The following is a 12,391-nucleotide window of genomic DNA, read 5'->3' on the forward strand; positions in this document are numbered from 1 at the left end:
AGTATTAGTTGCTTAAACCATTAGCTGATTGACAGAACAATAATAACAATAATAATCATTTTTTTTGCCAAACATTCATTGATTCTAGCTTCCCATATATGAATATTTGCTGTTTTTTATTGTCTTATAATAGTAATCTGAATATCTTTGGGTTTTGGACTATTGGTTGGACAAATGACAAATTTAAACATGGGTCAATGAGTCAAAATAATTGATGTGTCAGTATTGAAAATATTTTATTTGCAGCCATACACGAATCTTAAAGTCCCTCTTCTACTAGAAAATGTGATGTTTGAGCTTCACTGCGCAGAGTTAGACACTAGAAGGCAGATTTCATATTCATCTGTTGAAGGAGTAAAGTTTCTAAAACATGTATGTATGAGCAGGGTTTTGTGACATCACAACAAGCTGAGACATCAATTATGGTCCAGTATGCAACGTACACAAGTGTGATATGGAAACTTGACACTTCTACATCACATATACTGAGAAAGGACTTTCAAGCAGGAAAAATCTCGTCACCATAAGGAAAGCATTTAGGAATATTTAATATGTTGCTGGGTAGTATCATCCCACTCTTGCCATTTTATTTTATCCCTGTGTGCTTTATAGTGTGTATTTGTTTTTATGTTCAGTTTTTTCCTTTCTTTTTCTGTAAAACACTTTGTAACTTTGTCAAGAAAAGTGCATTATAAATAAAGTTGAATGAAAGACATTAGCATATGCAGGGATTCTGGATTTTTGAGAGAGGGAGAGTTTTTGTGCTTCAATAATTTGAAGTAGTTCACTGGGGTTTTTTTGTTTGATTTTTTTTGTGGGAAAACCACATTATTACCCCAAGCAGATTTTATATATATATACATATATATATCTTGAAGAATGAACAGATTTGTTCCTCACCGCAGTAAATGTCGAATAATTTCATATTGTTTAGTTTCAGGTACATTTAAAAGCCTGTTCAATTGCTGATTTTACATTTATTTACATGATTTATCCACGCTTATTGTCCTTTTTGCCTCTCCGTGATTCACCCATCACTCTTTCTTGGGCGTGTATCAGGCAAACGCGTGGTCTTTTCCCATTGGCTACAGCGATTATTCGTCCGCATTTCCTCTCTTCCGATTGGCTGCGAGCAGTAACGCTTCCTCATTGATGTCCGAAGCCGACATCCAATCAGATTCAGACATCTGTTCCGAGCCGAGAGGAGAGCAGCAGCAGCCTCTCAGCGGTTCTTCACTGTAACATCACTGAATGAGAGACGACGCCTGCTGCACGCTGCAGACAGGTCACAGACACTTATTCCTGTCAGTATTTATCGTTAGTTTTTCATTTATTTTGTTTATCTGACGGGGGGCTTCAGTTCGTCACAATGACAGCCCTGTCGCTGCTTTTGGTAGCCGTGTCGGCCGCATCTGTACTGGCCGAGTCCGCTGTGTATTTCCGAGAGCAATTTGAAGACGGGGGTGAGGTCCTTTACACAAAACTACGCCTTCATTGATTAACTGTATTGATGTGATTTGTTGAAACTGTAAATACTTCAGATATTACTGTGTTGAATCGGTGCATGAACGGCAAAACCGTAAGCCTTTTCTTCATGTGTGGTTGTTTTGCTTAATTAATGTTTTTTTTCCACGACAGCTTATGATTTTACCTCTGCTGCATTTACTCTACATGGTTACCATTCATCTTTTGACCCCCCCTTCCTTTCCTCTCCATCCCCCTCCATCCCCCTCCATCCCCTCAGCTATCATCAAACCCTGTCTGCCTCCCCCTCCCCCTTCTGCTCATCCCTCTCCTGGTCGCTCACCGTGACCCTCCTTTGCAAAGCTGTCCTCTTCTCCCATCACCAGTCCAATAACTAACACCCTTTAGGTAGTGCATATTGCACAGTGTTATACAATCCGAGTACACCTGTACTGATGCATACTAGTGATACGCTGTATTTAGTGACCTCTCAGATTCTGTGACCTGCAGTGTTGGTGAGGTTTTAGGCATGAGGAGTGAGATGGTTACGGTAAGAATATCATGGCAGGTCACAGAATCTGATATCTCTGAGTGATATCTGCGCAGCTGAACCTAAACTTGTTTGTGCAGATGCCTGGGTGAGTCGCTGGGGGGAATCCAAGCACAAGTCTGACTACGGCAAGTTTGTCCTGACAGCAGGGAAGTTCTATGGCGATGCAGAGAAAGACAAAGGTGAGTGGAAAGGTTAAACTGTATCCACCCAAATGTGGATTTGTTGCCCCTGTGCAAGACAATGAACTCCCACAAAGTTTTAGGTCTTAAGCTGCTTTTAGCATGTGGGTGTGTATCTTGTGTTTGTTCTGTGTGGAGGAGATTTAGTCAGAGACTTGCTTGGGATTAATTTTAGGTTTGGTTGTTGTCTTTGGGATTTAAAGTTTTTAATGCATCATTTGCACTAAGAACTCTACTCTAATATATATTAACAGGGATATTCAACCTTTGAAACAAGTTACATTGTGTTATTCCAGTGAGTTTTATTTCCAGTTTCTCCTGAAACTGGAAATAAAAAAAGGACACTTTTTGGAATTGGACTTCAGGTGACACCAGAATATTTACTGAGTCGCAGGGCTCACTGAATTATTGTTTGAGATATTCTGTTAAATTTAGTTTTATATGAATGAAGGGTTTCCAGCTTTGAATCACGACATGTGCCCATATCCCAGTGAATTCACCATCAGTGCCTCTGAGTTGTTCCATCATTCACTTTCTGTGGAGCAACTCCAACATTTGTGTCAACATGGCACCATCACAACAGTCCATCTCTCTCTTGTACTGCTCAAGAAGAGACTTTGTTAAAATCTGCAAATTTAAACTAAGTCGTACAATTTTATAGAAACAACAAATCCTGAATTTTACCTGATTGCAGACACTTTACCTGTAATAACTTTTTCCACCGCAGGTCTGCAGACCAGCCAGGACGCTCGTTTCTACGCCTTGTCATCCCGTTTTGATGACTTCAGCAACCAGGGCCAGCCTCTAGTCATCCAGTTCAGTGTGAAACATGAGCAGGGCATTGACTGTGGCGGGGGATACATTAAACTGTTCCCCTCTGACCTCAACCAGGATGACATGCATGGGGACTCTGTCTACAACATTATGTTTGGTAAGTGTGGATAGTTTCATCTGTGGGCATAAGGACTCTGTAGACTCTTCAGTGTTAACAGTGCAAGTCGTTTGTAGGACTGATCTGATTTAGCACTCCTTGAAGTCAGTATCTTTTACTGCAGTTTTTTTTTTTTTTTTTAATCATCCAATTCTTCAAATTTAGGGTTCCCACATGTCCTGGAAAACCTGAAAAACAGTTGATCAATTTTCCAGTCATGGAAAACACATGAAAAATGAGGGGAAAAAAAGTAAAATGTCCTGGAAAAATTTGTGTTGTCCTGGAAAATTATTTCAACATCCTCTTATTTTCCTTTAGTTGAGAATGAACTACGAGGCTATCTATCAGAGCTCCCCAAAACAGATAACATTGCCATCTGAAAGGGCAAAGTTATGTTCATGATCATATTAACGTTCAAATGGTAGTTTGTGGACGAGAGTATTTTGAATGGGCTGCTCTCGTTATATTGTGGAAATGCTGTGAACACACCCCCAAGTCACGTCACATGGTAGCACATGCAGGTTGGATGACATTAAATTACAACTTAAAGGGCCAGTGATTAAGATTTAGGGGGATCCACTGGCAGAAATGAAATATTCATAAGTATGTTTTAATTAGTGTATAATCACCTGAAACTAAGAATCTTTCTGTTTTCATTACCTTAGAATGAGCCTTTTATATCTACATAGGGAGCAGGTCCTCTTCCACGGAGCCCACCATGTTGCACTGCCATGTTTCTACAGTAGCCCAGAATGGACAAACCAAACACTGGCTCTAGAGAGGGCTTTTCGCAAGTTTTGCAGCCACCGAAGGTTCTCCTACACGTTGAAAGGGAGGGGAAGAAGGGAGGAGTATAGCTGGTTGCAATCTGCAACCTCACTGCTAGATGCCACTAAATCCTACACACTGGTCCTTTAAGTGGCCGAAACTCTGAATAATGCAAGTTACATGATCCTTCAAACGTAAATATTAGTAACTGTAAATATTAGTCACAATATAAATATTAGTCACTACTGGTTGGTAACTCTGGTAGTTTTTATTAGGTTTATAGATTAACATTACTTTCTTCCTAACTTGTTTTAAACGGTTGATTAATTTTAAATCGGTTAGCATGTCTGGTTCAGTTGATAAAGTTGACATGCTTAGGAAAAAAGCTCAGGAGGCAGCTCAGTATTTTTTTTCAAGCCAAGCCATGTTTGAAGCAGAGATTCACTGGGTAATCAAGATGGTCATTCAACTCCAGCTCTGATGTCAGTCATTGTTGGTCAGATGTTCCCAGACAGTGAGATTACCAAACGGTTGTTTTGTCTTGTTGTCCATATTTCAAAGAGCAGCTGATCAAAGATATAAAAATGCAGTGCTATGAAGTATCTTTTGATGAATGCCTAAATAAAGCAACTCAGAATGAACAGATGGATATTGTTGTGCAGTACTGGAGTGAAAGTGAAGGAAAGGTAGCTGTGCATTATCTTGATTCAGAGTTTATGGGACACACTCAAGCAGAGAAGCTTTTGGAGAAAGTCAAGAGGGCCCTGTCACTACTCAATCCTAATAAGCTGCTACAGGTTTCAGTGGATGGTTCTATGGTCAACTAGAAGTTCCTGAGGATATTCCAAGCAGACAAGAGCCAAGTGGACCCACAGATTATCATCTGGGAAGTTGTGGTTTGCATACTGTGCATGGAAGCTTTCAAAATAGAGAAGAAGAAACAGGTTAGAAGGTGGGAGATGTACTGAGAGCTCTTGGCAGCTGTTCCATGACTCACCAGCAAGGCGCGATGACTTCATTGAGGTGACCAACACAACATTTCCTCTGAAGTTCTGTGTCCATTGACGAATGGAAGACTTAGCAGTTCCTGAGCGGGCAATAGTCATGTGGCCGGCAGTGCAGGAGTTCATCAGCAACCACAAGGAACTTCCGAAAAATAAAATGCCACCATCTGCATCCTACTGTACAATAAAAGAGGCCACTGATGACCCTCTTTCTCAGGCTAATTTCCAGCTTTTTTTGCATTTGTTACTAGACAGCTGAAGCCTCTTTTAGAGACATTCAAAACAGATGCCCCAGTGGTTTGTTTTTTAAGCAAATGAGTTCCAGTCTACCCTGAGAGGCTTGCTGTCACGCTTTATCAAAAAGGAAGAACTGGATAGATAAAGCTGCTGAAACTGGACCCACAAGACAGATGAGTCCATGTGATTCTCAAACAGCTGGACATGGGATTTGCCACAAAGAAAACTTTGGCAAAGGCACCTGAAAAGCTCCAGGAAAATCCAGTGAATATACAGGTGTTCAAGGAAGAATGTGTCTCCTTCCTTGCTGTGACCTGCAAGAAAATCATGGAGAGAAGTCCCTTTATGTACCCAGCAGTGTGGCACATGGGCTCCCTTGACCCTGTGACCCTGAGAAACTCCTACAGGTTCTCCTCAATACAGGATGGTACACTGCCTCTGAGTATGACAAAGCACTCTCATTGCATGTCAGTGCAAACCATAAAGCAGAGTTCCAAGATTTTGTTTACAGCTGCAGGTTTGATGAATTTCTTGGAAGATTTGTCACTGGCAGAGCAGAGTATGCAGCACTGTGGGACCCGATGAAATGTCTCCTCACACTGTCTCATGGACAAGCTGCAGTAAAAAGAAGGTACTCTGTCAACAAGGACATGCTCGTAGTAAACCTGAAGGAGAGGACTCGAGTAGCATTGCGCTTGGTCCAGGATTCCTGCCAAAAGACCTCATTCAACACTGCAGAGGAGCAAGGATGAGGTGTGTGCAGTACCTGGAGAATGAAAAGAAGAAAAAAGACCAAATTGCTAATGAGAAGAAAATAAAGCTCCACCATGAAATGGAAAATTATCAAAGCAGAACAGCAAAGAATAATGCAAAGCATTGGCGATGAAATGGCAGTCAGGGCAGAGAAAAAACAGGACTTCACATCACTGTCAAAATCAAAAGCCTATCGCAAAGGTGTTACAGAGAAAAGGGAAGAGCCGGCAGCTCTAGCAAAAGCTCTGGAAAAACTGCAGGAGAGTGTCAAGAGACCACAGTAAACTCAACGGGGAACATTTTTATTTGAATGTGAGATTTTCTTGGATGTCATTCGGTTCTATTTAGGCCAATTTATGGTAGGCTATGCTCTGATCTTCCTGATTTGGGTGCCAGATAATTTTTTTACTTAGCCTAATTTTTATTTTTTTAGAGAAAGAGATGGGATAGAACGTAAGAGAGAAAAGAGAGAGCTGAGGTGAGAGTTGCCCAAAGCATCAATGTAACTTGGTTATACTAATAAAGTGAAGTGCTGTACATCTGCAGGTGTGTTCGCATTTTTCTATGATCAACTTATCATAATTTCTAAGCATGTAAGAGATGATTTTATAGATAAGTTAAAGCCATAAAATGCATGACTTTTCAATAAAAGTCCACAGAGAGGAACACATTACTGTATGGTGCGATCATTGTCTGTCATACCAGCTTGGTCATCATTGAAAATGTCCAGGAAAATGATCTCTAGGAAAAAGTGGGAACCCTGAAATTGTTTTTGAGACATACTGAACATTAAACACCTCATTATTCATTGTCATATGTTGCCAGCCACTTTTTATCTAGCTTATTGTATTGAATGTTCCTCATGTTAGATGCATTTAAGTTCATTCCTATGCCTTTCCCTTCTTTGCTTTGCCTTGTTACCACTTTTAACTAATAGACCGAATTCCATATTTTTACTTATTCATTTGTTGGCTCTTACAGGTCCTGATATTTGTGGCCCTGGTACAAAGAAAGTTCATGTGATCTTCAACTACAAAGGCAAGAACCATCTGATTAACAAGGACATCAGATGCAAGGTGAGACTTCAAGAAACTGTTCTTGTGTTTAGTTTTCTTTGTTAAACGGCGACTGCTTTTTCCTAATTTCAAACTTATCCCGTTACATGAATTAATAAGTCCTCATGTTGACTATCGATTCTTCCTCAAGTTTATTCCAGTTCATTAGCATTTTGTAAAAGTAACGTTTGTGTTTGCTTTCTCACCCTAAAACCAAACTGGCAAGGAACGCACTATAAACACAATGCATTTAAATCACTTGTGAATAAAACACAATAAAATGTCTCTATAATAACAACTGCGCATTGTTCATAGCCGTTAACATTTCTTTACTGCCTTGCAGGATGATGAGTACAGTCACTTGTACACGCTGATTGTCAACCCTGACAACACTTATGAGGTGAAGATTGACAATAAGAAGGTCGAATCTGGCAATCTGGAGGATGACTGGGACTTCCTGCCTCCCAAAAAGATTAAGGACCCGGAAGCCAAAAAGCCAGAGGACTGGGATGACAGGGAGAAGATTCCCGACCCTGACGACAAGAAACCAGAGGTCAGTCTGCGTGTGTTTGTGTTTGGGGTTTTTCCATACTCCTTTCTGGTCAGTTTTCCCCTGGTGTTTATCTTTTCTTAAGAGACTGAATTTACCTTCATTTGTATGAAACCCATACGTCTTTCTAGAATCATTTTGAGTTGCCTAAATGAAATCATATATCTGTATCTGTTTGGTAGGACTGGGACAAGCCTGAGAACATCCCAGATCCTGATGCTAAGAAACCTGATGACTGGGATGATGAGATGGACGGAGAGTGGGAGCCGCCCATGGTCACCAACCCTGATTACAAGGTAAACTGCAAATAATTATAGCACGTAATACATGTTCTTGATAGCACTGTAGGTTTACTATTGTTACACTATTGCTGTGTCTGACAATAAATTCCTATATGTTGCCTAGTGCATTATATTTATTTGGTGCTATTTTATTTGAGTGTTTGAGTACATCCTAAAAAGTATGCACTATAGAGTCCCACATTGTAACAAAAAAGGTCTTATCCATAGCGGGTACACACCTCTTTTGCTTAAACTTGAACAGTACGATGCCTCACCACATGATGGATGTGAAAACAGTTATGCAACACTACACCTGTCAGGGACGATTAAGTGAATGAGGGAGTAATTTATGACATAGCCTGTGTTTCCACATGAGTAATACTTAAGTTGTAATTGTGCAACATTTACCTTGACATCATGAAATACAGTGCATAATTTCTTTTCCCACTATTTCTGAAGAATTTTCCAAACTTTGAGATATTATTGCATTATTGCCTCACTAACTTCTCACCCTACAATCCAATCCCAGTAGCAGAATCATTCCAAATGTATTCCAAACTTCTTTATCAGCAGATCTATTTGCTTTTGTGACTTACATTAACTGTGCTGTGTGGATCTCTGTGTGTTTGCTGTCAACAGGGTGAGTGGAAGCCCAGAGAGATCAACAACCCTGCCTACAAGGGCAAGTGGATACATCCTGAGATCGACAACCCGGAGTACACAGCCGATTCTGAGATCTACAAATACGACAGCATCGGCGTGATTGGACTGGACTTGTGGCAGGTAAGATACTTAAGCTGACTGTCTTATAAAGAGCCTGAATGCTTAAACTGCAAACTAGTGTATATGACTTGTTCTTTAATTATATCCAGCCAGGAATAGGAACGTTTAACTTATTTATTCACACATGTTGTAACTTGTTTTCACTTAAAGCCACTGTAAAATTTTGAGTGTGTTTGTCTTTATTTTCTAGTTTGTGCTATCAGTTAGCACAAAATAGTTTCTTATCAACTTTCAGATGAATGGAAATAGACATACTGTGAAGATAGAGGAAAAAAGTTTGTTTTTCTCTTGTTGGATTTTTTTGCATGAAGCGCCCGTCATTAAATTTGTGCTGACTTTCTGTATGATGTAGGTAAAGTCTGGTACTATCTTTGACAACTTCCTGATCACTAATGACCCAAACGTGGCTGAGGAAGTTGGCAACGACACATGGGGTAAAACTAAGGTACATCCAAAGTTTATTTTTTATCTAGTTTTCAAACTACATGTACACTATTCATACATCTTTAGTTCTTAATGGTATAGATACCCTAATTTCAACAATAGGTGGATGTAGATGCAGATAAATTTTCATCACTTTCTAATTTGCTGTTTTTATTTGCCTCCCCTCCAGGACGCAGAGAAGAAGATGAAGGAAAGCCAAGAGGAAGAGGAGAGGAAGAAGCGCGAAGAGGAGGACAGCAAGAGGAAAGAAGAGGCAAAGGAGGAAGACGAGGAGGAAGAGGAGAAAGATGAGGACGAGGAAGAGGAAGAAGAGGAGGAGGATGAGCATGAGGAGGAGGAGGAAGAGGAGGATGAAGACACAGACTCTAAACTCAAAGATGAGTTATAAACTCCATGCAGGAACTGCTGAGAAAAGAAGCTGACTCTGTGTCAATGAGCCATTTGGAACAAGGCCGCAGACTGAGATGATCGACCCTCATGACTGACACCCTGGGGTGGGATGGGGTTTTTCATTTGTTTGTTTACAAAGCGAGTGAAAAGGTGAAAAAGGGCAATTATAGTTCTGTTTTCTGTTTCCGTTTGCTACTACTATTATTATTAAACGAGGAATAGTAATAGAAATCTGAATGAAGATGTCATAACGAATGTCAAGAAACCAGAAACTAAAAAAAAAAAAAAAAAACAATTATTTCACCGTTTTCAACAGGAAAAATATAGAAATTGTCTTTTGTGTTTTGCCAAAATCTGATCTGGGTTGTTTATGAAGTATAATGTTGTGGTGACATGAAAAGCTATATTTGGTACGTGGATGATACCATGAAAATGTTTTGTTTACCTCATGTGTTTTTTTGTTTGTCTTATTAATCTGTGTCACATGTTTTTTTTGTTTTCTTTTGTTGTCATTCATGTCACTCTGTCTCAAAATCTTCTCCAAGTCTCTCTGATTCAAACAGAGGTATATATGACATGGAGACAAGAGTGCATCAGGACTCAAACTATGTACTTACCAACCTGTTAAAAAATGCTGTTGTCCATAGGATGGTAATATGGGATTCTTTGAGATGAAATCCCCTGCATAGTTTTGTACTGTACAGTTAACACGTTTTCACTTCAGTGCACATACTGTAGTCTTGTGTGTCTAAATAAATTGTGCTCAAGCTCGGATGTAAGAGCGCTCCAGTAGCAGGAAAGCTTCATTTTTGTTACGCTTTCACTTTTAAGTTTACTCGTAGTTGGTGTAAACAACTAGTTTCCTCATCTCTAATGCCAATATCTCTGCACTGCTGTACCCAAACACACACTGTCCCAAATAGACTGAGAGTTGATCCTTTTGTAAAAGACACATTTTGTACTAATGGTAGTAATTGAAGTGGGAAGATTTTCATGTTGCTGTGTTTGAAAAAAAGACAGGTGTTCTGTCCAATAAAAACATCCAGAAGAAAATGAGTAGAAGGTCTTATCAGTCTCATGTCTTTTCTTACATTAAAAGTGATTTTGGGGATTGCCAGCTTTGATATTGCTTTAGGACAATGTACTTGTTTATATAGTAGATAACACTCATGACAAAGTTCTTTTTGTTTTTCTAGGGGAATTTATCTGTCCCTTTTCTTTCAACTCCTCAAGAGTGACTTTAACCAGTGGTGGAAAGAACCTTTATTTATGCTACTTTATACTTCTTACTCCACCACATTTATCTGATAGTTACTTTGTAAATTCAGATTTCACATACAAAACATATTTACTTATGAAATTATCTACAGATTAAACTGCCCAACAATATATAAAGTAGTTAAAATAGCTCACCGTTGACTAATTACAGAGTTAAAATGCTGAAAAATGTTAATGCGTCAGAAATAATCTACAAATATAATAATAAACATTTTGACACAAGGGACATTCTGCATCAAATACTTTTACTTGATACTTAAAGTGCATTTTGCAGATTACAGTTCTGTACTTGTGACGGAGTATTTTTAAATTGTCTTCAGGGCAAACTACCACTGAGGTCATGACCTCAGTATTTTTCATTGGACTTTTGGGGGAAGTTTAAATCCCAAAATATGACATGGTGTGTTTTATTGGGTAATTCCAGTATTTCAGATCCATACTTGGACTGGGAGGACTTTGACTCAATAACAAGCAGTGATGGAAAGTAACTAAGTACATTTATCTGTGCTGTAAGTACTGTACTTGAGCACAATTTTGAGGTACTTTCTACTCCACTACATTTATTTGACAGCTTTAGTTACTTTTCAGATGAAGATTTAACACAATGGATAATATAACAAGCTCGTAAAATACAACACATTGTTAAAGATGAAACCAGTGGTTTCCAACCTTTTTTTTCTTTTGACATCTTACAAAAAGCAGTGTCTAGTCAGGGTCCAAATAATGATTTTTCCCTCTAAACTTCTCACATGGTTTCATTTCAATAAATGTTCAAATGAGCCAACGTTTCACTAAAAAGCAAAGATTAGAGAAACAGTCCAAAAACCGAAAGCAGATTTGTGTATCAAAACTGTTTTTTTCTTCTTTTCTCTCTCATTAATCATCTCATGACCCTCAGATTTATCTGGTGACCCTTTGGAGGGGCCCAACCCCTAGGTTGGGAACCACTGGACTAAACTAGCTAACTGTATATAAAGTAGCTCAAACTAGCTCCTCCTCCAGCAGCTACAACGGTAATATGCTACTTATACACTGATGCTTCAGTATTAATAATCTAATGACATCATATATACTAATACTTTAAGTACTACTAATGACAGCTATTAATACTTTAAGTGCATTTAGCTGCTAATACTTATGTACTTTCACTTTTACTCCCTCTTCACTCAAAAATGTGTTTTTCTTATTCTTTCAGTTGGATGTTTGAGCTTCACTGTGCAGAATGATATATGTGCAGTGTTTGACACTTAAAGGCTTTTTTTCACATTCATCTGCTGAAAGTGGAAAGTTTCTCTGTGCTCATTGAAAATCTAAGTTAAAGTGGTGTACCCTACAAGCATGATTTGTGACATTAAAACTATTTTGGAAGCATATCCTGATCCAATATGCAACTTACACAAGTGTGATGTGGAAACTTGAAGCCTCCAGTGCACAAACACTGAGAATAGACTCCACAGTAAAGTAGGAGACATCTTGTATCCAGCTGTTTAAATGAAAAATATTTACATAGATTTAACATATCATAGATTCTAGTTTAAGAATTTCTAAGTAAGTAATTTAACTTTTTTGTGGAAAAACCATAGTAGACAGATTATTACTCAAAGCAGAGTATTTTTATATGTCTTAAAACATGTCTGGAGATGATCTTTAATTAGGATTTTTCATGCAGGACTTTTAATTGTAATGGAGTTACCACTGAGGTTATGTCCTCAGTATAGGAT

General features: G+C 38.8%; 1 protein-coding gene across 1 annotated transcript; it reads left to right on the forward strand.

The window, feature by feature from the left end:
- Positions 1 to 1,181: 1,181 nt before the first annotated feature.
- Positions 1,182 to 10,448, forward strand: calr (calreticulin). The gene is made up of 9 exons (XM_067597007.1): positions 1,182 to 1,463; positions 2,095 to 2,196; positions 2,924 to 3,127; positions 6,871 to 6,965; positions 7,288 to 7,497; positions 7,677 to 7,790; positions 8,415 to 8,558; positions 8,911 to 9,003; positions 9,172 to 10,448. Exons 1-9 carry the CDS (start codon positions 1,370 to 1,372, stop codon positions 9,388 to 9,390), a joined length of 1,275 nt encoding a protein of 424 aa, XP_067453108.1. The 5' UTR covers positions 1,182 to 1,369; the 3' UTR covers positions 9,391 to 10,448.
- Positions 10,449 to 12,391: the final 1,943 nt, after the last annotated feature.

The sequence above is a fragment of the Thunnus thynnus genome, chromosome 8, assembly GCF_963924715.1.
Source record: "Thunnus thynnus chromosome 8, fThuThy2.1, whole genome shotgun sequence".
NCBI lineage: Eukaryota > Metazoa > Chordata > Actinopteri > Scombriformes > Scombridae > Thunnus > Thunnus thynnus.

What these genes read in the sequence shown, in the direction of transcription:
- calr (XM_067597007.1), top strand. Translation starts at nt 1,370, where the DNA reads ATGACAGCCCTGTCGCTGCTTTTGGTAGCCGTGTCGGCCGCATCTGTA. An exon ending in TCACCAACCCTGATTACAAG is followed by an intron (nt 7,791 to 8,414) that starts GTAAACTGCAAA and finishes TGCTGTCAACAG; the next exon opens with GGTGAGTGGAAGCCCAGAGA. An exon ending in ACACATGGGGTAAAACTAAG is followed by an intron (nt 9,004 to 9,171) that starts GTACATCCAAAG and finishes CCTCCCCTCCAG; the next exon opens with GACGCAGAGAAGAAGATGAA.